At 35.3% G+C, this 26,450-nt stretch overlaps 1 protein-coding gene across 2 annotated transcripts; it reads left to right on the forward strand.

The window, feature by feature from the left end:
- Nucleotides 1-16,501: 16,501 nt before the first annotated feature.
- LOC101898640 (ecdysteroid-regulated 16 kDa protein) lies at nucleotides 16,502-22,398 on the forward strand. 2 transcript variants are annotated; one of them, XM_059122900.1, is made up of 3 exons: nucleotides 16,502-16,604; nucleotides 21,331-21,447; nucleotides 21,523-22,398. In XM_059122900.1, the coding sequence occupies exons 1-3, from the start codon at nucleotides 16,517-16,519 to the stop codon at nucleotides 21,915-21,917; spliced, it is 600 nt and encodes a 199-aa protein (XP_058978883.1). In that variant the 5' UTR covers nucleotides 16,502-16,516; the 3' UTR covers nucleotides 21,918-22,398. The 2 variants fall into 2 exon arrangements, with proteins under 2 accessions (XP_058978883.1, XP_005178011.1); XM_005177954.3 differs by having other exon boundaries at nucleotides 16,551-16,733.
- The last annotated feature ends 4,052 nt before the right edge of the window (nucleotides 22,399-26,450 follow it).

Genomic DNA, 26,450 nt, shown 5'->3' on the forward strand with positions numbered 1-26,450 from the left:
ATGGATGTTTCTTATATACGGGGAACACATACTGCCATACTTCGGTTAAAATTATGACTAAAACACCAAAAAAAAAAACTTAAATCTGTCGGCATAATTATATGGGAACTATACAAAAACGTGGACCTATGTAATACCAAAAATATTGCAAAGCAAACACAAATCTGAGTAAAATTGTATTTTATTTATTTTAAATTTATTATCAACCTACTTCCATCGCAAGCTAGAGTGATTTTCACAGACTGACGGACATCGCTAAATCGTCACAGAATATTATGCTGATCAAGAATATATGTGATTTGTGTGTCTATGGTATAAAAACATAGTGATGTACGGCATATAAATATGGCCAGGGGCTATTGTTATACCGCAATTTGGATCAATATGAACAGTTCTGTGCAAGTATTGTTTCTACCCAAAGGGAACATAAACAGCCTTTTTACAGAAAATTCTGTAAAGTTCTATCTGAAACAAATGAGGAGAGTGAGCATAAAATCCTACTGCAACTCAGCCGAAGCACCTGTAACAATATGTATGCGACAAATATTTTACTCAGATGTATTTTAGGTCCGTAGAGTTTTGGTATCGACGGCAACGTTTCAACGAATCAATTTCTGTGTCGATTTATGTATGTCAGTCCGTCCGTCCATGTTTTTTGTCAACAAAATGCAGGTTGCATTTATAATCCGATTGAGATGAAATTTTCCAAACAATATTTGTTTGGCCCAAGGACAAGCCCTATTGAAATTGGTAAGAATCGGTCTAAATGTAGATATAGCTCCCATATATATCTTCAAACGATTTCAGGTTAATTGTGCACCAAATGGCCATTTATTATTCGATTGAAAGGAAATTGTGCAACAAATTTTTGTTTGGTCCAAGGACAAACTCTATTGAAATTGGTGATCGGATCATTTATTGATTTAATTATAGCTTCCACATATATTCAACCGATTTCGGGTTAAATGTGCACCAAATGGTCAATATCAGTCCAAATGTCCTGAATTTAGGCACATACGACGGAATTCAGTCTAGAAACAAGTAAATCATACATATGTGTTTCATCCGATTGGGGTTTTAAGTCCGTCACATGCGTAATATGCACTCCAGAAAAATTATATTTGGTACCGGACATCAGATACTGCTAGAAAATACCTCTATCAAATGTTTTCGAGATCGGCTCAGATATAGCTATAGCGCCCATATATATGTTTCATCCGATTTTGTCTTTAAGTCCCTCACGTTCCTAATATGCACACCACAACCGTGATATTTGGCACCAGATATCAGATACAGCACAGAAATAGCTGTTTTAAATTTTATCGAAATCGATTCAGATTTGGATATAGCTTCCATATATATCTTCGATCGATTTCGGGTTAATTGAGCACCAAATGGTAAATATCAGGCCGAATGTCCCGAATTTTGGAACATCCGACCGAGGCGAGCGTAGAAGCAAATATGTCAAATTTGGTGAAAATCGGTTAAGATATAGCTATAGCTCCCATATAAATATTTCATACGATTTGGTGTTTAAGTCCCTCACATTCATAATATAGATTCGACAACAATAATTTTTGGTACCAGATAGAGCTCGGAAATACCTTCGCCAAATTTCGAGATCGGCTAAGATTTGGATATTGCTCCCACATATATCCTTAATCCGATTTCAGCTTTATTGTGCAAATAATGGCTAAAATCAGCCCAAATGTAGTGAATTTCGGGACGTACGCCTCCATTTTGTGGAACTCGGTACGGTACGGTACGTAATAAATAAATATTGTACAGGTTTATAATAAAAGCAATCAAATAATGTGGAATAATTATCCAATTTTCTACAGACATAACAACTTTTAATTTTAGCTTGCAAAATATCGATGGTCTTGATATATCCAATTTCCGACTTTTAAAATTTTGATAACATGATATTCAATTATTAACAACATTTTTAAACGAACTTTGACCCCAAATATTGCATATAATTGTATAATCTTCATATGCAGATGTTATATATCTGTCCGCACACCAACTAACACTTTCTAACTTGTTTCTATGGAAAAATAACAGACAAACAATTATTTTACAACCTAAGACGAAAAAAAAAACCCGAACAAATACAATGTATTTTTATGGCCATATAAATTACATTTTTTACTTATGTCGCTATAAAACTATTTTACGCTTCAATAAATACCAATATAGTTACTTGATGGGGTAATTAATTTTGTAGAATGTAAATATCAATAGCAATTAATTAACACATTGCAACAAAATTACTAAAAATTTGAGTGGTATTTTAAGAGCTAATATTACAAAGTCCATAAATTAAATAGGGAGTTGAAAAAATCTAAAATTATTTCTTACTAAAAAAATACTTCTCATTTAGTAGCATTTCATCCGCAATTTCCTGTTGCACCGTGTAATTCTTGTACTTTAAATCTCAATGTCACGAGAAATGTCAACAATTACTAATTGCCGTCATGTAAACTTAACGTCTAGCCATTCTTAGTGAATCCCAGCTTTGCAAACTTGTTCCGAGAATAAAGTCTCAGCACACTGATCTCTGGAACGATAATTTTCCATAGTTCAAGGCAAATATTAACTTGTAAAGATCTGTGGTAAAGTAAAACCTAACAAAAGACCGGAAATCTAGTCTTTCACCTGGCTTTTTTGTAGACTGGTTGAATGACGACAATGAAATGCAATCGTCATTCATGGCAAGTATCTGTTGCAGTTTGCTTGTTTGTTTATGGAAACACAACAGTCAACAATTAGCTCGAGTGCGCTTACAAACCTGAGCATGTAGCTTTGTTGTAATAACAAGAGTTTAACTGGATCGTAACATCAACTGGAATGATTTATGTTGTGAAATAAAAACATCGGCTGGTTCATAAATGCTTTGTTTGGTTCTAAAATAAACCAAGTATGAGTAATTTATTCCAAGAGTGTTTAAACAGCTCATCATTTCGTGTTTTATTGTATTTGGAAATTAATTCATTCTTTCCAAATCAGAGGGTTCGGTTTTATAAAATGTTCTAAAACGAGAAGAAAGACTATGGAAATAAGATGTATTGGTTCATTCCATTTGTTACCTTCTGGACAAACGTGAAAATTGTTTGTAGAAGATTTTTTTCAACGAAATTTGGTTGGAGTGCAGGACAAAGTCAAACCAGTGGACCAATATTGTTCACGTTGCATTTGACCTAAGTGTGAAATAAATATTACGACATGCCAGTTTTATAATGTTTATAATTATTCAAAATCTTTAACCAGAGATCTGGTTGATAACAATATTGTCATATACAAAGTTTCAGGAAAATCGTTTACTTAATTTAAATTCGCGTTTTATGAGCTTCATTGTTATTCAAAAAAAATTGAGCCACTGTGGGAAACGTACCAGAAGCAGTGGGCCGATGTATCCCATCTTCACACCAGCTTTTGTGTTGGTAGAAATATTAGGAAGTGCCAAAAGTGATGAGAATTTGTGGCTCTTTCCGAAACCTCGGTATACCCTGCCTTGCCCTTGGATGATATCGGATAATCCCCTCGAGAATTATCGTGCGCATCAGCCAGCCAGACGGACGGATGAACGGACATCCCTAGATCAACTCCAAACGGATTTAGTCTAGAAAGACCCAGAGTCTTAAAGTGTTATTTGGATGTGGCACGTTTTTGCCGTATCAAATTAAATATACCCTTTGCAGCCATAAAGCTGAGGGTATAAAAAGTCCACGTTGATCGTCTTTAAGAGAAATTCTAAAAAATCAAAATTGAGAATATTTAATTGGTCTTGAAAGAAATATAAAGCTGATGGCTCCTTTTGGTTTTTCTTTTAAATTCTCAGATTGGACATGTTGGTATGTGAGTATTTTTTTTAATTCCAACTTGAATGCAATATTGGTCCTTCCCAGAAAAATCGTTAAAAATAATGTATTGTTCTCAAATTACTCCATGTTTGATAGTTTTCAAAGTTGATTGCCCAGTTGTTCCTTTAAAAAAGTCACGTTCATTTATGACCTGATTGTGGTCCTTTGAAAAAAGATGATGGCCCTCTTGGTCCATAAAAATACCATATTAAAGCGAACAAGTAAAAAATCTGTAGTTCGGCCAGGCCGAACTTTGAATACCCTCCACCATTTGGAACGAATTTGGCAATTTTCAAAAAATAAAATCCCTTAAAAATTCCGATAAAAACTTAAAAATACCGAATTTTGCCGTTATATTAGTGTCTATATGATGACGTGGACCTACATAGGCAAGTTGTCATAAGCCATTACAATATTCAAATGTGAAACTTAAAAAAACTTCGGTGAATAATGTAGCTAAAATCATCAAAATACCGAATATAGGGAGGCACCATTATATGGAGGCTATACCAAAACGTGAACCTGAATTCTGTCATAGGCTGTAGTATCCATTACGAACTTCAAAGTCCTTATTTTAAACAATTCCGGTGAATAATGTCGCTTAAATAATCAAAATACCGAATATCCGGAGGTACCGTTACATAAGGGCTATACGTGCACAGAGAATTTTCTGCCACAGGTTGTAGTATCCATTGCGAACTTCATATACCATATATATATAACATACATTTGAGTAAAATTTTGTCAACCGGCTTCATTTCGTTCGAAAAAACAGACGGACGGACATCGTTAAAATTTATATTTCCAGTTGTTACAAACGAAATGACAAACTTAATATACCCTCCATACTATGGAAAGTATATATATATCTTCCTATCTCAAATAGGAAAGTATATATGGATCTTCCTATCTCGCCGAGCTTAGTCGATCTAGCTATGTATGTCTTTCCGTCCATCTGTCCATGTTAATTTGTAATCAAGCTACAGCCCGATTACAATTACTGCGCGATTTTCACGAAATTGAAAATGCAGGTGGTATTAGGGTCAGAATAGAACCCTATTGTTTTTGGAGATGATTGCACAATATTTAGGGGTTGAAATGGACCAAAAACAGAAAACTTTCCTGATTTTGCAGTTACTCTATAAGCTAGAATTATGCAGCAATCAACGCGGAAATTTACATGAAGTTAGAATTTAGGACTGGGCAGAAGCCTATCAAACAAAGCGGGTAAAATAGACCCTAACTTTTATGTAAGGAAATAAGAAAATTTTCACTAAACTGCGAATATTTTTAATCCCAGCCAAATCACAAACACATTAAAAGGTCACTTCTGACCATTAAAGTCATGCTGATATCCAAGAAATCGAATATATAGCAAAATAGATACAATATATATGTAAAAGAATATATCTTATTTATTCTGCTCATATGTCAAGAATCGCTGTGCCGATTTTCACAATTCCCATCAATTCTTGCCAGAAAAGGATAAAATCTAAGAAAATAGTGGAAAAATAAAGCAATAAAAAAGATAATAACTTGTGATTCCTTTTTTCAATTTTTGTTATATTTTTTACAGCATGCGATTTTTTTAATTTGACTTACAATTATGAATTGTAATTTTTTTAATTTTTACACTCTGCAACACTATGTTTTGAGGTTATTATATGCATGTCGCAATTATCGTGAGATCCTCACGAAATTTTGCATGGGGGTAGGTTAGCGTCAAAATTAAAGCCTATTGTTCTTAAGATTTACATTCAGGAGTTAAAATGGACTTATAACAATTGACTGGCAACAATTGAAAACTAATCGACACGTAATTTCGCATCAAAAGAGAGTTAGGTACAGGGGCAATATTTTTGACATTATTTCAAGAACGATATCTTCCAAAATGGATTTGGACATAAGGGGACTTCGAACAAACTGTAGTGTTGTAGGGCATTGCATGGTCGGCCCCGCACAGCTATAGCCTTCGCTTACTTGTAAGGTATGCTTTGAAATTTTTCATAATAAATTATATTGTGACTACTATGATTTTTATTGAAAATAACAAGTAAGCAAAGGCTATAGTCGTGCGGGGCCGACTATGTTATACCCTACAACACCACAATATGTTAGAAGCCCCCTTATGTCCAAATCCATTTTGCAAGATTTCGTTTTTGAAATTAGGATCTTGACTAGGGACATTTGCCCAACATTTTTGCACTCCGTCGGGCTGTTAGTTGTTGTAGTCCATTTACAGCTAAATATAATCCAATGGACATCCAAAATGCTAGAATTCTTCCCTGTCCTTAACTCTCTTCTCAGGCGTGTCGACTGGCTTCAATTGTGTGATCGGAAAAACATTTCTGTTTTTGGTTAATTTAAACCTCTAAATATTTTGCAATCATCTAGAATAGCAAGAAGCCCCTCTGTGTCTCCAAATTTAGACTCATCTATATGATTTGTTGTCTACGATATTTGGCTATAATCGTCAACGAAATCAGCATAAAAAAGCCAGAAGTTCAACTTTTGTGTATTTCGGATATCGCCTGTAAGTAACGCTGGTATTTTTTTCACACAAAGTCTTAACTCTAACTTTATGCGAGATTTCGTGTCCTTTGGTTTCTATTTGAGACCTTTATAACGGCTGCAAAATCAGGAAAATGTTTAGTTGTTGGTTCATTTCAACCCCCATTATATTGCGGACATCTTTGAACAATAGGCCTAGCTCTTCTGAGCCCAACCCTACCCTTGTGAAAATTTTTGTGAGGATCAGACGATATTTGCAATACTTATATAATATCCCCAACCTGTGTTGTAAGGTGAAAAAATATTACAAAATATTAAAAGTCAAATTGAAAAAATCGCATGCGATAAAAAATATGAAAAAATAAAAAAATGTCACAAAATACTACAAAATCTATATTAACATCATTATTGGCATGTTTTTCTGCGATTTTTTTAGATTTTATACTTTTATGTCAAGAGGGCATTCTGAATTGACAAAATTTGTCAAAATCGGTCCAGCCATTCTTCAGGTATATAGCATTTTAGCTAACATCCCCTTCCTTTGTATATATGTATTGTATATATTCCGCTATATATATCCGATATCTTTACTATCAGTATCTACGTAACGGTCAGAATTGACCTGTTCGGCTTTTTATGATTTCGCCGGGATTAAAAATATTCGCGGTTTGATGGAAATTTTACTTTTATTTAACACAAATGTTATGGCCTATTTCACCCACTAAATATTACCCGATGACCATCAAAATTGGAAGGCTTCTGTCCAGCCCTAAGCTCTAGAACCATGCCAACTTCCGCTTCGATTGGTCTATAATTGCGAACTGTAGAGCAGCTGCAAAATCAGGAAATTTTTCAGTTTTTGTCCATTTCCACCCCTAAATATTATGCTATCATCTCTAAGAGAAATTGGGTTCTATTCTGGCACTATCCCCACCTCCATTCTTAATTTCGTGAAGATCGGGCCATAATTGCGACCTGTAGAGTGATTACAAATTAACATAGATCGACTCAGCTCGGCGAGCTAGGAAGATCCATACACACTTTCCTATGTGGGAAACCAATATTTCGAGGTGTTACATAATTTTTGGCCCAATCAAACTTATAGCACATAGTATTGTAGGGTATAATAAAAATATTTAGATAGACCGATTCGATATATATTTTTGTGGTGGAGGTTTTATATATAAAGACACCATTCCATTTTCACACTTGCATGAATATATATCAAGAAAATCCGACAATGATTTTACATTTATCGAAAGTTCCATTATGCAATTATTTTGCTCTTGTTGCAATGGTGCAAGAAAATGCGATCTTAGTATCGTACTCGATCTAGATGTCAGCTCTAAAGCCACTGTGAGACAAATTTTGGTTGCACAAATGACATAGACCCTCTGTAGCTATAAGGCAGCTATGAGCAACCTCGAAGGAAATAGTATTAATAAAGCACACATATTCTCTCTCGACTTTTTACTTGCTATTGATTTGGCGAGAGATTATCTTACCTCTCCTAATACATGTAATATGATACGACAGAGCATGAAAGTGCGCTTCTCGTCATTGTTAGCAAAATTCACAGTAATTAGGTATCTCACTGTAGATATTACAGAAGCAAAACATCACCAACATTTTTCACTTTCTCTCTCTCTCTCTCTCTCTCTTTCACGAGAAACTTGTTTATATATTTTTATGAACTGAATGCATGAAATGCAAGAATTCGAATCCTGGCAACACGTTTTTTTTCAAAACTTTTCTTAGAATGTTAATTTTTTATATTATTTTTTAAAAAGTTAAATCTCTGGATAAAACTTTCGATTGGATAGTTTTGGCTAAGTTGATAATCCTTGGGTTATTCTGTTTGTCGTGATTACGCCAAACTCGTTGAAGGGGGTGATTAATACTACTATGTTGTACCGGTGAAGCCCCTCCATGACGTTGCAAAACCGCCAGTAGTTCTACTGAAATTCATTTGCAAAAATGGCTACGTGATTTCAGGAACGTCTTTATACTATTTCAAAGCCTCTGCTGTACCCAGAGATTTAGAAATGGCAAGAGATTTTTTCTCATACTTAACAAAACATTCACGAGCTTGTCAATCTTGATGTTATAAACAAATTTATTCCACCTTAACTACACTTTGAATGACAACAAATGATGAACATTAATTACAAATTAGATCAATTTCATAGAAACTGATTTGTGTAAGCTCCAGATTTACGTAATAAATAATTGACCACCAATAAAAATGGTGTTAAAATCGGCCGTGCCTCTCTGCATGATGCCCTTAGCGACAAAGAAAACTGAACAAGAATTAAAAATATTCCAAATTCTTCGGAGGATTTGGTACAGCAACATAGTTGAGTGTTAAATTATTATTTTGTATTTATTATCAATGGAGACTTCCATTATGTCCATGTTTTAACATTGTTTGGGATGTGAAGAAACCTCATGACCCCTATACGTAGTAATATAATACTAGCTGGTGTTGCTGCTTTAAATTTACATATGTGGAAATCTTTTTATATTCCACATCGTAACATTTTTACGTCAAAGCTACTTCCAGTTTGAAATTATTTGAATGTTTGAATATTAAATGAATAACTTCTTAATGTAATTGTGTCAAAGACATTTTTGAATTAAAATTGACTTTGATATGTAAATAATGTAATAAATTCGAAGTGATCATTTGTATAAGACGTAAATTCATTAGGAAGCGCCTTAATAAAACACATACACAAAATCGTAACTTTCTTTCTAATAAATTTCAAAAAATGGTTACAAATGTACAGAGTGAGATAAAAACATGTAAAAAAGCAGTAAGTTCGGCCGGGCCGAACTATGAATACCCTCCACCATTTGGAACGAATTAGAAAATTTTCAAAAAAATAAAATCCATTAAAAATTCTTTTAAAATCTTTAAAATATCTAATATAGGAAGGTGCCGATACGATATTTTAGACCTATAAAGACAATCTGCGTGTAAAGTACTCACAAGGAACTCCTTGTGTGGATTTTCAAAATACCGAATATCGCGGGGTATCGTTATATGGGAGCTATACGTTATCGTTAACCTATGTAGAGAATTCTCTCTCCGTTGAAAAATATGACTAAAAAAATTAAAATACCGAATATCGGGGGTACCGTTATATGAGGACTATACGATATCGTGGACTTGTATAGACAATTCTCTCTCAGGGGTGAAGTACTCACACGGAACTACTTGTGCGGATTTTAAGACAATTCCATTGAAAAGTGTGGCTAACATCATCACAATACCGAATATCGGGGGGTACAGTTATATGGGGGATATACTATATCGTGGACCTATATAGACAATTCTTTTTGAGGGGGTAAAATTCTCACAAGGGACTCCTTTTGTGGAATTTCAGACAATTCCATTTAAAAAATGTGAATACAATTACCAAAATACCAAATATCGGGGGTACCGTTATATGGGCGCTATACAATATGGTGTACCTACATAGATAATTCTCTGCCGAAGTATAAAGTACCCACAAGGAACTCCTTGTGTGGATTTTCAGACAATTCCATTGAAAAATGTGGCTAAAATCATCAAAATACCGTATAACGTGAGGGTACCGTTATATGGGGTCTATACGATATTGTGGACCTATTTAGATAATTCTCTGCCGAGGTATAAAGTACCCACAAGGAACTTCTTGTGCGGATTTTCAGACAATTCCATTGAAAAATGTGGCTAAAATCATCAAAATACCGAATATCGGGGGTACCGTTATATGGGGGCTATACGATATCGTGGACCGATATAGCCCATCTTCGAACTTGACCTGCCTGCAGACAAAAGAGAGATCTGTGCACAATTTTAGCTTCCTATCTTAATTCATTTAGACTGTAGCGTGACTACAACAGACGGACAGACGGACGGACAGGGCTAAATCGTCTTAGAATTTTACTCTGATCAAGAATATATGTACTTTGTTGGGTCTAAAATGATTATTTCGATGAGTTACAAACGGAATGACGAACTTAATATACCCTCCATACTTTTTTTGGTGGAGGGTATGAAAAACTGCAACAAAGTCAAACGCGTTAATTATACCCTACACCACAAGGTGGTCAGGGTGTTATGTCTTTGTACATTTGTTTGTAACAGGCAAAAGGAAACGAGATAGACCCATAGTTCCTTTTGATGATCTGCATAGAATCACATTCTGAGTCGATTTATGCATGTCCGTCCGTCTGTCCGTCCGCCCGCCTGTTCATGTATTTTTGTGAACAAAGTACAGTTCGCATTTATTACCCGATACAGATGAAATTTTGCACAAATCATTTATTTGGCCCAAGGACGAACCCTATTGACATTGGAGATAATCTGTAAAAATTTAGATATAGCTCCCATATATATCTTCGTCTGATTTGCCTTTTATTGTACACCAAACGTGTAATATCAGCGCGAATAGTATGGAATTTTGCACATACAACCTAATTAGGCCTGAAAATAAGTATGCCAAATTTGATCGAAATCGGTTCAGATATAGCTATAGCTCCAATATATATTGTTCATCTGATTTGTTATTTCAGTCCTCCGCAGCCGTAATATGCACTCTGTAACAACAATATTTGGGGTAATATATCAAATACAGCTCAGAAATACCTTTGCTAAATTTTATCGAGATCGGTACGCATTTGGATATATCTCCCATATATAACTTCGTCCGATTTACCTTTTGTTGTGCCCCAAACGTCTAATATTTGCCCAAACGAGATGAAATTTGGCACTTACGACCGAATTGAGTCTAGAAGCTAGTATGTTATGTTGTTACCCACAGCCGTAATATGCACTCCGTAACAACGATATTCAGGGAAATATATGAAATACAGCTCAGAAATATCTTTGCCAAATTTTATCAAGATCGGTTCAGATTTGGATATAGCTCCCATATATATCAAATGGACAATACAAGTCCGAATTTAAAAGATACAAATGCTTTGGCATATTTAGTCTTTTGAACTTTAAATTATAATTATAATCATAGCTTAACTCTTAATTGTTATGTGGAGCTATACTAAATTAGCAAAGTGTCGTAGGGTATAATAAAGTCGGCCTCGCCCGACTTTAAGACTTTCTTTACTGGTTTTTACAATTAAATTTTATTGAATGAAAGCAAAAAATGTCGGAAATAGCATCAAATTTTAGAATAAGTTTAGATTTGTTCGAATTGGTCATCTTTTGGCACGAATTATGGCCTTCAAACGGCCAATGAAACCGTCACACGCTGCCCGAATGTTGCTCTGCGGTATTTTGGCCCATTCCCGGCGAAGCGCTGATCGACACTTTGGTGTTTTTTAGCGCCAACCTTACTTTCCAAAAATCTCCAGAAACAATAGTCCAAAGGATTGGTATCCGGAGATTTTGGTGGCCATTGTGCGCTGGAAATGAAGCGAGGAACCTCATTTTGTAGGAATTCTTGGGTGGTGCGTGCCGAGTGTGATGGTTTTGAGACCTGTTGGAATGTCCAAGGTCTGCCTCCAAAATGTTTGCATGCCCTAGCCTTTACTACACCCTCCAGAATGTTTTCGCAATAATATCCGGCATTTATTCTGATGCCATGGTCGATTAATACGAGCGAAGAGTGACCATCGGCAGTTATGTCGCACCACACTTTAGCTCTTTTAGGTCTATTGTCTTTCTGTTGCGGTGTAAGTTTTTGCACATTTTGGAATTTCAATGGCTTCACCCCTTCCTCTCATTTTTCAATATTTGCCGAATGGAATATTGCAATATGTTCAACACACAAGCCATTTTTCGACCACTGCGACACGGGTTTCGATCAAGTCGCTTCATTACTTTTCGAATCAATTTTGCTGATGTTGCTGTTTTCTTCCGCCAAATTTCTTAATATCGGGCTACGCTACCAGTATCACTGAAAGGAGCGATGGTACGAGACACAAAGGATTTAGTCACATTTAAATGCTGGAGTGCTCTAACGATAGCCACTTGTGGTTTTCCACCCAAATATAAAGAAATCACACTATCACGCTTGAGTCTAATCACGAATAACTTTTTTTCTGGAAAATTCTCACCAAAATGCTTTTGTACGCTTGTAAACAATATAATGAGCTGTCACTGGAATAATTATAACAGCTGTCGAACGAGTGGCTTAGAAATTACAGCGGTCTGAAATTGGTTGCAGTTTTTCCATCTCACCCTGTATAGAAGAATATCCCCTTGTATTCATAAAACGAAGGGTACAATAATGATGATGTTTTTAGCAAATTACTTGAGTTAATCAGCAAATTTGCCTGGAATTTAACCGATAATTAATATTCTCTTCTCATTTTCAGAAAAATGTATGTTCTTAGAATAAGATGGACTGACTTCCCCCCCATCCAAGAAATTACTTGTGTTTCATTTACTTGATTCAACATTTCATAAAACTTATGTCAATCAGCTGTCAACTGTAGTACAAAACATATATTTTTATTCGAGTCACCCAACGCGAGATCTACTTTACTTTCCGCAACTATATCAGGCGGGTGCGCATAGTTGTATGTGCGAGTATGGCTTTGCTGGCTACTACAATAATTGATCGATCGGCTACGTCAAAAACAACGCCGAAAACAAAACTAAAAAAAACACTTTCCTACGTCACGTTCCACCCAAAACAGGTTGAGTGGTCGAAAAAAAGTTTTATTATTGTTTTCAACCACAAGTTGTTCGTACGATCGTTCGCTCACTCGCACGACAACGTCAGACACACGCCCGAAACATCACTTATTTAAATGTGGAATGAATTCCAAATAATTAAATCGTCAAATTAACATAAATCGGAAGCATAAAACTATTTCGTTTTTTTTTCTTTTTGTTTTGCTTCTCTCTTTATTAATTTAATTCCTGGATTACAGTTTTGGTCATAGCCGGGTGACAGCAACTACATTTCTAGTTTCTCATAGTTTCGAGCTAAACAAAAATTCTATTGAACACCTTTGTTCTGGCCTTTATTTGTCTTCTTTTAGCTGGCAGCAAGGTGTTAATTAATACATCCATAATAATTGTAAATATTTGCGAAAAAATAAGAAAAACAAAACTACAGACAAACTAACATCTCTTCCACATGAATTGTTTACTTTTCTAACAGAATGACTTTGAAATATTGTTAGCCAAAATTACTAAAAAAAGAAGAGAATATTTGCTAAAGATAAACTCTAATCAGTATTTGGCAGATTCTAGTAGTCATTGAATACAGCTTATTCTCTATTGAATATCAGTTGAAAACTATGAAGGCCAGCAAGATGTACTCACCTCAACGATATTTATTTTCTAAGGTAAAGTGTCTACAAAATTATTAAAGTCAAACTGCGGGGTATAATTTGTATTCAATATCATAAAATTATTCAATTGAAATACATTAATTTTAACAAAATTTCGATAAATCATAATTATAAGTAAAGAAGAAATAACAAAAAGTAGTAACTTCGGCCGGGTCGAACTTTCAATACCCTCCACCATAAGGAACAAAGACATAGAAGTATAAAGATAACATAGTCCTGTCATGAGCTGTTATCTAGATAGTATAGACACAAACCAGTTGCTCAGAATGCATTTTGTATAGTCTTTACCATTTTCGATTTTTGTATGGAAATTGAAAAAAAAAAACACACACGTTGATATATTAATCTGTAAAAATCATCAAAATACCGTATGCAGGGAGGTACCGTTATATGGAGGCTATACGAAGACCTTGACCCGCATAGGCAATTTTTCGTCACAGATTGAAGTACTCATAACGAACTATAAATACGAAATTTGAAATAATTTCGGTGAATAGTGTTGCAAAAATCATCAAAATCCCGAATATAGATTTGTACCGCCAGTTGTATGGGGCCCATACGATATCGTGGACCTATATAAAAAATTCTCTTCCAGAAGGAAATTACTCAGAAAGAAATCATTGTGTGAATTTTCAGACAATTCTATTGGAAAATGTGGCTAAAATCATCAAAATACCGCATATCGGTGGTACCGTTATATGTGGGCTATACGATATCGTATATAGATAATTCTCTTCTAGAGGATAAAGTACTCACAAGGAACTCTTTGTGAGGATCTTCAGACAATTCCATTGAAATCATAAAAATAACGAATATCGGGAGGTACCGTTATATGGGGACTGTACCAGAACGTGGACCGATATATCTCATTTTCAATACCAACCATCCTAGACACAATACAAATTGCTCTGCTAAATTTTGGTGCTCTACGTCAAATAATGTGGGCTGTATCTTGATTTCAACTGATTATGAATATATATACTTTACAGCGTCTACGACGAATATTTAGGGATGTTACAAACGGAATGACAAAGTTAATATGGAGGGTATTCCAAAGTGGAGGGTATAAAAATGGGCTCGGGGTAAAGTCATTGAAATTCCAAAAAGTGCAAGAACTTACACCGCATTAGAAAGAAAATAGACTCAAAAGAGCTAAAGAGTTGCTTCGCTTGGCCGAATGTGGTGAACTGCCGAATTTGGTTTTCTCCGATGAGAAAACATTCGTTGTCCAGCAGTTTGTAAACAAACAAAATGATCGTGTTTACTTGCCAAAGAGGTCAGCTGAAAATGTGCACCTTCGATTGGCCACCAGAACTCAAGCGCCTGCCATGGTGATTGTGTGGGCCGCCATAACTGCCGATGGTCGCTCTCCGCTCGTATTAATCAGAATAAATGCTGAATTTTATATCGTAAAATAGTATTAAAGCCTTGGGCACGCAAACATTTTGGCAGCAGACCTTGGACATTCCAACAGGACTCAGCACCATTGCACTCAGCACGCGCCACCCAGGAAGTTACAAAATGAAGTTCCTCGCTTCGTTTCCAGCGAACAATGGCCACCAAAATCTCCGGATACCAATCCGTTGGACTATTGTGTCTGGAGTATTTTGGAAAGTAAGTTTGGCACTAACAAATAGTGTCGATCACCTCAAACAAGCGCTTCGCCGGGAATGGGCCAAAATACCGCAGAGCAACATTCGGGCAGCGTGTGACGGTTTCATTGGTCGTTTGAAGGCCATAATTCGTGCCAAAGGTGACCAATTCGAACAAATCTAAACTTATTCTAAAATTTTATGCTATTTCCCATAATTGTTGCTTTCATTCAATAAAATTTTAAAAAATGTAAAAATTAAGGCGTTCGACTTTGTTGTAGTTATTTATCTCTCCCTGTATATCTCTAAGATACCAGTCATAAGGCTGAGTGCATACAAATCTTAAATGGAGGGTATCTCCAATGACCTTAGCCTTCTTCATCTCGTTCAGACATTACGCTCACACATGTATGAATTGGATGGTAACACAAAAGAGTATTTCAAGAAGTACGAATAGAGAGAAATTTGGTACATTCCCTCATCTAAGACGGTAACGATAATTATTCGGATTCAATCACCGAAAACACTTTTTTCCAATTTCTATATGAAAGTAAAATTTTTATTATTCCTCATCAAATATGGTGGCATATCTTCTCTTCCCATCAGATGTAATATTTTACTCAGACAACAGCAACAACTATGTTATAACTTTCACAAGTTGATATATTAATCACGATTATAAATCTGACAAAATCTATTGTTTAAAGTTTTTTTTTTCATATAAAGCGTGATTGCATTTTCATGTACTTTGGAAATTATTCGTAGCGTTTGATCGCTTTAACCGCCTTTTGACGACCGTTTGTGTGATTAGACAAAATGTGTTTGAAATTACAATTAGAATATAAAACTGTTCGTTTTTGAAAGGAAATTTTTTTAGGGTTTTCCCCTCTCTTAATTGTCGACCCTCCATGGGATCTATAGAGGCAAAAGTAATTTGAGATTTGCCCCTTTTTTCAAAAGGGTACAACATTGTACAATTTATTAACGAAAGGGTCAGTTGCAATCAAGAATCGTCATGATGATGATGATGATCATTATTGTTGTTTGGATACATGATGATGATCATTGTTGGTGATGAGTTTTTTGTTTGGTATGACCGGTTAGTAGGTTGGTTTGTTGGTTGCTCGGCCGTTTGGTTAAAATCCAGCCACTCACTCTGCCATCCATACGACTGAGCAGGTTTGGTCTCTCGAATTGGTTGTGTAGTATATTGTGCGGGGCAGCTAAGACAACATGTTGGCTGTAAATGTTGGCCATATAAATATGGAGACGAGTTATTTAAAAGCTTTAGTTGAGTCTGAACGATCGTTGAGTTTAAATTGTAAGCGAAAAGAATCCAAGTGAATTTTTACTTTGTATCGGTGGTGATTTTTTGTAATTTATTTTGAAAACTGACCGCTTGACTTGGTTTCTTTGTGAAGACCAGTTTTTTGTCCATCGCTTCTTTGTGGTAAATGCAATTACAAGAAAACTTAATAATGTATTTGAAATTGTTATTATGCAATAATTAATGATAATTACAATCCGTGCAAAGTGGTCGTGTTCTCTCTTTATTTTCTTTTGTTCTGCAAAGAGCCCGTTTTTAAGTTTTAGTCGTTTTTTGAATCTCTTGATTGTCTTCAGTCTATGCCAAGTAATCAAGAAGGTCACTTGAATATATCGAAATCATCATCTAGTGTTATAGTGATCAATCTTCAGTAAAAAAAAACAACAATAACAACAACATGATGATAAATAATAAAATTAAATGTAATTTTAATGTCAATCAAATGTCTTAGTAATTTGTACTAATTAGTTCTTCTCGTGGCTTTTAAGAAAAAGGTGCAATATAAAAACGCCATAAACAAATCATCAACGCTAAAGATGACTGGCCGATTAATTCAAAATAGAAAAAAACTTATTTTAAATGTCTCAAGGTATAATTTTGAATGTATGGCGGGGCATGAATAAATTTATGAAATCATAAAAAAAACCGATGACCGTTGACATTCTTCAGATGATGAAGCTGGTAAGCTAGAGAGGGCTGTCCAATGGCAGTTATCTAGCTATGTTTATTTAAAAAATCAACGCAAAATTAATTTTAAAATGCTAAAATATTCATAATTTAAAATAATCATAATTAGAGAGAAGAAATAACATAAATTATGATTGAAAACCTATCAAAAAAGGAAAAAAAAACTAAAGAATTTAAGGAAGCAAAATTTGGATGGCAGGTCTTTTTATACCCTACAACACTTTGTGTTGGGGGTATTATAAGTTTGATTGGGCCAAAAATTATGTAACTCCAGGAAATATTGATTTCCCACATAGGAAAGTATATATGGATCTAGCTATGTATATCCGTCCGTCTGTCCATGTTAATTTGTAATCACTCTACAGGTCGCAATTATGGCCCGATCGGCAAGAAATGTAAAATGTAGGTGGGGTTAAGGTCAGAATAGAACCCTATTTCTTTTGGAGATGATCGAATAATATTTAGGGGTTGAAATGGACCAAAAACTGAAAATTTTTCCTGATTTTGCAGTTGCTCTACAGGTCACGATTATAGACCAATCGAAGCGAAAGTTAGCATGGGGCTAGAGCTTTGGGCTGGGCAGAAGCCTTCCAATTTTGATGATCATCGGGTTATATTTAGTGGTTGAAATAGACCTTAGTGATAAATAAAAGTCAAATTTTCCATTAAACAGCGAATATTTTTAATCCCGGCGGAATCACAAATAGACGAACAGGTCAATTCTGACCGTTACGTAGATGTCGATAGTAAAAATAACGGATATATATAGCGAAATATATACAATGTATATATACAAAGAAAGGGGATGTTAGCTAAAATGCTTATATCTCCAGAATTGCTTGAGCGATTTTGACAAATTTTGTAAATTTAGAATGCTTCTTTGGCATAAAACTATAAAATCTAATTAAATCGCATAAAAAGATTCTAATAATGATGTTAATATAGATTTTGTATTATTTTGTGACATATTTTTATCTTTTCATATTTTTATCGCATTCGATTTTTTCAATTTGAATAATAATATTGAAGTGTATATTTTGTAATATTTTTTCACCTTACAACACAGGTTAGGGTTATTATATACAGATTGCAATTATCCTCCGATCCTCACGAAAATTTTTACAATGGTAGGTTTGGGCTCAGAAGGGATAGGCCTTTTATTTTCAAAGATGTCCGCAATATATTTAGGAGTTGAAATGGACCAACAACTAAAAATACTACTGATTGTGCGGCCGTTAAAAAGGTCACAAATAGAAACAAAAGGACACGAAATCTCGCATGAAGTTCGAGTTAAGGACAGCGGGTAGAATGGACCACTACTTTTGTGTGGAAAATTACCAACATTACTTTCAGGAGACATCCGAAATACACAAAAGGCGAACTTCTGGCTTTTTTGCTGATTTCGTTGACGAATATAGCCAAATATCGTAGATATACAGAGGGGCCTCTTACTTTCGCAAAATATTTCGGGGTTCAAATGAACCAAAAGCAGAAAAAAAATCCTGATTACACAATTTAATCCAATCGACACGTCTGAGAAGAGAGTTAAAGACAAAGAAGAAGTCTAGCCTATTGGATGACCATTGGATTATATTTAGCTGTAAAATGGACCACACACCTAAAAGCACGACGGTGTGCGTAAATATTGGTCAAATGTCCCTGGTGACATAATTTCAAAAGCGAAATCTTTCAAAATGGATTTGGACATTAAGGGGGCCTCTAACATATTGTAGTGTTGTAGGGTATCACATGGTCGGCCCCGCACTACTATAGCCTTTGCTTACTTGTTAAAATTTATATTAGACGACACGGATAAATAATTTTCAAAATATTCATAATAAGAAAATATATCATTAGACATATACAAGAAAAGGCTGAAAATAGAAGAATACGGAATTTAAAGAAAAATATTTTAAAAACTTTAGAAGCTGTATTTTGAGCATATTTCTTACATTTTATGTCTTAAATGGGTTTGTGGTCTAAACTATATTTAGGAATGAAGCCAAGTAGAACCAAAGTTCAAGTGGAATATACAATTTACATGTAGGCTCTTTATATCCATAGCAAGTTAAATATTTTCAGTAGGAACTTTTTTCATTGTTTAAAGGTTACATTAAGAAAGGAATTTCCCACGAAGGAATCGGCAAGTGACCTCAATATAAAATTTACAAATTTAGCTCTGACCCACCCATTCCCGGCGAAGCGCTTGCTTGAAGTGATCGACGCTTTGGTATTTTTTAGTGCCAACCTTGCTTTCCAAAATACTCCAGACACAATAGTCCAACGAATTGATATCCGGGGATTTCGGTGTCCATTGTGCGCTGGAAATGACGCGAGGAACCTCATTTTCTAACCATTCTTGGGTGGCGCCTGCTGAGTGCGATGGTGCTGAGTCCTGTTGGAATGTCCAAGGTCTGCGGCCAAAATGATTGCGCGTACCCAAGCCTTTAATACACCCTCCAGAACATTTTCGTGATAATATTCGGCATTTATTCTTATGTCACGGTTGATTAATACGAGCGGAGAGCGACTTTCGGCTGTTATGGTGGCCCACATTATTACCATGACCGGCGCTTGAGTTCTGGTGGCCAAACGAATGTGCACATTTTCAGCTGATCTCTTTGGCAAGTAAACACGATTATTTTGTTTGTTTACAAACAGCTGGACAATGAATGGTTTCTAATCGGAGAAACCCAAATTCGGCAGTTCACCATTTTCGACGAAGCAAAGCAACTCTTTAGCTCTTTTGAGTCTATTTTCTTTCGGTTGCGGTGTAAGCTCTTGCACTTTTTGGAATTTCAATGGCTTTAACCCGAGCTCATTTTTCAATATTTGCCGAATGGAATATTGCGATATGTTCAGTGCATTTTTCGGCCAATGCGACGCGGGTTTCGATCAAGTCACTTCTTTGCTTTTCGAACCATTTCTGCTGATGTTGCTGTTTTCTTCAGTCCACTTCCTTGACGTCGGGCTAAAGATTTATTCACATTTAAATGCTGGAGTGCTCTAACGATAGCCACTTGTGGTTTTCCAGCCAAATAAAAAGAAATCACACTATCACGCTTGAATTCCATGATGAATAAGTTTTTTCCTGGAAAATTCTCACCAAAATGCTTTTGTACGCTTGTAAATAATATAATGAGCTGTCACTGGAATAATTTTAACAGCTGTCGGACTAGTGGCTTGGTTGCAGTTTTTTCGTCTCACCCTGTATTGTCAACTCAATTTTTCTGAGTTTCCTAACCAACATTTGGCAATCGTCACTACCCATCTAACTTTTTTCCGAGGGCTCTAATATCCGCTTTTTTGTAAAGATTTTCCACCGTTTTTCATGAAAAGATTCAGAGTAATCTGCACATACTCGTTTCCTTTGTTTTGTTTGAAAAAAAAAAAAGAAACAAAGCAAAACAGTAAGAACCGGCGTCAGCAGAGAGTTTACTCTTTTTTGACGAAATTTTTTAGATTTTAGATTTTCTTTCTGAATTTCGGATCAAACATCCGAAAATATTACGAATTTCTTATCAAACATACAAAAATGTTCCGAATTTGGTACGAAATTCAAATGTCCTTCCCAATATTTTTCCGAAAAAAATGGTCAGAATCTTGGGCAATCTCACACAATTTTGCTCCGAATTCGACATCAGAATCGGAAACTTGTGCAGAGTTATTTTCCGAATTCGGAAAAAAATTGGGAAAAATGTTAGCTGGGTACTTACAAATACTAGCTTATTATTTTTAAAAGGCTATGTCACCCGAAATAGATATTCATTCTTTAGCCACTTTTAGTCGAAAAAATAACAATTTCGACCAAATTATTATTATTTAGTCGACCAAATCTATCATTTTGTTAACAATAATTTTAAAAAATGCTTTATGCAGATATCAATCTATTTCTAAAATCGAATTTTAAAGCTTTTTGGTTTATGTAAATTTACACATATTAATACTACTATACTATCAATATTGTTTTTTTTACTAAATTTATTATTATTATTATTTTATTTATTATTTTATGTATTTTTCCTACTTTCAGATAATAGAAAAAAAAACATTCCCAACATTTTCAATATGAAGAGCTTCATTTGCTTTGCTGTTGTTTTGGCTTTCATTGCCGCTTCCAGTGCCACCACTGTGAGAAATTGTGCCAAAAGTGAGTTCGCATAAATTCCATTCACGTTTGAATAAAAATAAATAAATATTTGATTATCCCCTTCTCCTTTTGCAGCCAAAGCACGTCTTGTGGAAAATGGTGATGTAAGCATCACAAATTGTCCAAAATCAAAGTGTACTCTCAAACGCAATACAGAACCTGAAATTCAAATTAAAATTGTACCAAATCGTGATTTCAAAGAATTGAATTCGGATATTCAAGGTATTCTGTTGGATGTTCCATTGCCATTCCCCGGCTACTATGGCACCAGTGCCTGTCCTCACATCTACGATGCTGAGGGTAAAAATCAAGTAGGCTGTCCCCTGAAGGCTGGCGAAACTTATCTGTACAAGAATAGTTTTAAGATTTTACCCATCTACCCCACGGTCAGTCTGACAATTCATTGGGGTTTGGGCGACAAAGAGGGTGATGCGGTTTGTTTCGAAATACCAGCAAAAATCAAAGCTTAAATGTGTTATAAGTTAAAATTTAGTTGTTAAGTTTTAAGTTAAGTTGCATAACTAGTTGTAGTAGATCTCAGATGAAAACTATTATTCAATATGCTAAAATTATGGTTGGATAAATTTGTTAAAAAATTGTATGAAATCCATTTTAGTTTGACACATATTCCATATTGGAGATTCAATTGAGCGCCTTAAATTTATTAGCCATTGAGGTGGCCAATGCTGACAATGTTTGTCAGAGAAATAGAACCATTGAAAGGCATTGAAGGCAGTCCTCATTTTTTGTTTATTTTATTGTACATAAATCAAAGGAAAGCAACATCTTTTAATAGGTACATATACATCCATATATTTTACAAATCAACGAATTGTTCAGTAATATTGTTAAATAAATATATATAAATAAATATAAGAAATATATAAGAAAAATATATATATAATAAATTTAATTTTAATAACATTATTTTTTTATTAAATCCAAAATGCATCAATATTCTCGTGAGTTGCGAAGCATATTCAGTGGCTAAAAGTCAAAATACCCGGCTATAACAAATATATAACAAATATAAAAGCACCTAAGTTCGGACGACGTGAAGTATGCATTAGGAACTCCAATCACGGAATTTGAAATTATTCCGGTGAAAAGTGTTACTAAAATCATCGGAATATCGATTATCAGGAGGTATCATTATATGGGGGCTATACGAAGATGCGGACCTGCATTTGCAAGGCAATAGTATCCATTACCAACCTTAAATACGAAATTTGAAACAATTCCGTTCTACAATTTCTCTAATACCAAAAAATACGGAATATTGGGAGGTACAGTTATATAGGGGCTATACGAAGACACGGACCTACATAAGTAATTTTTTGTCATACTCTCTAATACCCATCAAAATCTTCCAATACGAAATTTAAAACAATTCCGGTCTATAGTGTCACTTAAGTCATCAAAATACCAAATATTGAGTTATATTCGTGCTATACATAAACGTAGACCGACATGACCCATTTAGGAACTTAACCTGCCTACTGGCAAAATACACATGTGTGCCTTCTATCTTAATTCGTCCGAAAGATAGGAATTTGTCAATTTCATATCTGGAAAAAATCTGATACAAATGTGGAAAATGTTTAAATGTGCGCAATTTACCGAAGTTCCCAAAAATATTTTGTATGTGCAAAATTTAAAGAAACGAGCACTTATTTAGAAGTCTATAGGAATAATTGTTAGTCAACAGATGGAGTGGACTAAATATCCGTAAGATAGACATAAATATAGATACACGAAGTTTGATTAAAATCGCAGACTACTTACACATAATTATTCAATATGAAGGAGGTACCAGAAGAAGGTGGCCGAAAAATTCCGTATTATCATCAGATCTCTAGCTGAGAGACATATTTAGATAAACCAAGTTTGAAAAAATCGCTGACTTGTTTCGCATGGTATGAGAGACATAATTAAGATTAATTCAAAATGTTGACCCTTTGTCGGGAAGGTACCACAAGGAGTAACCCGATATGTTCCATCTTCACACCAGATCTTGTGTTAGTGGAAATTTTGGAATGTGTGAAGCTTAACATGTATCGAATGCTTATTTCGCATTTTATGATAGTTTGGGTTATTCCAAATGTTGACCCGTTGTAGGGGGTTACCAGAAGGAGTTGTCCTAAATATTCCATCTTCACACCAAATTTGGTTTTAGTATTCAGGATGAGATGAAAAACCGACAGTTAAAATTATTCCAGTGACAGCTCATTATATTGTTTGCAAGCGTACAAAAGCATTTTGGTGAGAATTTATATTTGGCTGGAAAGCCACAAATGGCTATCGTTAGAGCACTGCAGCATTAAAATTTGTATAAATCATTTGTGTCTCGTATCATCGCTCGTTACCGTGATACTGATAGAGTAGTCCGACGTCAAGGAAGTGGACGGAAGAAAACATCAACATCAGCAGAAATGGTTCGAAAAGGAAAGAAGCGACTTGATCGAAACCCGCGTCGCAGTGGCCGAAAAATGGCTCGTGAGCTGAACATATCGCAATATTCCATTCCAAATTCCAAATATTGAAAAATGAGCTCGAGGTAAAGCCATTGAAATTCCAAAAAGTGCAAGAACTTACACCCAACGGAAAGAAAAGAGTTGCTTCGCTTGGCCGAAAGTGGTGAACTGCCGAGTTGGTTTTCTCCGATGAGAAAACATTCGTAGTCCAGCAGTTGTAAACAAACAAAATGATCGTGTTTACTTGCCAAATAGGTTAGCTGAAATTGTGCACCTTCGGTTGGCCACCAGAACTCAAGCACCGGCCATGTTAATTGTGTGGGCCGCCATAACAGCCGATGGTCGCTCTCCGCTCGTATTAATCAACCGTGGCATCATAATAAATGCCGAATATGATAGCGAAAATATTCTGGATGGTGTATTAAAGCCTTGGGCACAGACCTTGGACATTCCAACAGGACTCAGCACGCGCCACCCAAGAATGGTTACAAAATGAGGTTCCTCGCTTTATTTCCAACGCAAAATGGCCACCAAAATCTCCGGATACCAATCCGTTGGACTATTGTGTCTGGAGTTTTTTTGGTAAGCAAGGTTTGCACTAAGAAATGCCAAAGTGTCGATCACATCAAGCAAGCGCTTCGCCGGGAATGGGCCAAAATATCGCAGAGCAACGTTCGGGCAGCGTGCGACGGTCTCATTGGCCGCTTGAAGGCCATAATTCGTGCTAAAAGTGACCAATTCGAACAAATCTAAACTTATTTTAAAATTGATGCTATTTCCGACATTTTTTGCTTTCATCCAATAAAATTTAAAAAATATAACAGTTTGTTTTTATCTCATCCTGTATGTTTAGTCTCATTCTTTGGCGGAATGTATATTCGTAAGTCCTTTATATGTACACAAATTTATTATTTATACCCTACAACACTATGTGTTGGGGGTATTATAAGTTTGATTGGGCCAAAAATTATGTAACACCACGAAATATTGATTTCCCACATAGGAAAGTATATATGGATCTTCCTATCTCGCCGAGCTGAGTCGATATAGCTATGTATGTCCGTCCGTCCGTCCGTCTGTCCATGTTAATTTGTAATCACTCTACAGGTCGCAATTATGGTCCGATCCTCACGAAATTGAAAATGGAGGTAGGGTTAATGTCAGAATAGAACCCTTTTTGGTGATGATCGCATAATGTTTAAATGAAATGTTGAAATGGACCAAAAACTGAAAAATTTCCTGATTTTGAAGTTGCTCTACAGGTCACAATTATAGACCAATCGAAAGTGAGCACGGGGTTAGAGCTTTGGGTTGGGCAGAAGCCTTTTAATTTTGATGGTCATTGGGTAATATTTAGTGGTTGAAATAGACCATAGCATTTGGGATAAGTAAAAGTCAAATTTTCCATTAAACCGCGAATATTTTTAATGCCGGCGAAATCACAAATAGACGAACAGGTCAATTCTGACCGTTACGTAGATGCCGATAGTAAAAATATCGGATATATATAGCGAAATATATACAATGTATATACAAAGGAAGGGGATGTTAGCTATAATGCTTATATGTCCAGAATGGCTGGAGCGATTTTGAGTTGTCATAAGGGTAGTTTTAGGCTCAGAATGGCAAGGCCTATTGTTTTCAAAGATGCCCGAAATATATTAAGGGTTTAAATGGACCAACAACTAAAAATTTTTCTGATTTTGCAGCCGTTATAAAGGTCACAAATAGAAACCAAAGGTCACGAAATCTCACATGCAGTTAGAGTTTAGGACAGCGGGTAGAATGGACCACTACTTTTGTGAGAAAAAAAAAAAACAAAAATTTGCATTTTACTGAAACGTTGAAAATAACATACAGACGATATCCAAAATACACAAAAAGGCGAACTATTGACATTTTGTACTGATTTCGTTGTCGAATATATCCAAATATCATAGACAAGCAAATCATATAGATGGGTCTAAATTCAGAGGTACAGAGGGGCCTCTTGCTTTTAGAGATGATCGAAAAATATTTAGGGGTTCAAATGTACCAAAAACAGAAAATTTTTCCTTATCACACAATTGAAACCAATTTTGAATGAGAAGAGAGTAAAGGACAGGGAAGAAGTGTAGCATTTTGGATGATCATCGGATTATATTTAACTGTAACTAACAGGACGACGGTTTGCGTAAGTATTAGGCAAATGTCCCTAGTCCAAAAGGTCTATAACACAATTTCAAAAGCGAAATCTTCCAAAATGGATTTGGACATAAGGGGACTTCTACCATTATGTAGTGTTGTAGGGTGTCACATGGTCGGCCCCGCACGACTATAGCCTTTGCTTACTTGTTTATTATTTAAAATAAGTTTACCTTCAATTTATTTTATCATGGAAGTTGGTTAGCCAATCCTATAAAAATCAAAAGAAAGATATCGTAATGATCTTCGTCAAGCTCTCATTGAAAGTCCTTTCATTTGTACTACTCTCTATAGACATATAATTAATATTTCTTTTTTTTTTGTAATCCTTGTCCTTGTTATAAA

This window comes from Musca domestica, unplaced genomic scaffold (assembly GCF_030504385.1).
Source record: "Musca domestica strain aabys unplaced genomic scaffold, Musca_domestica.polishedcontigs.V.1.1 1, whole genome shotgun sequence".
Lineage (NCBI taxonomy): Eukaryota > Metazoa > Arthropoda > Insecta > Diptera > Muscidae > Musca > Musca domestica.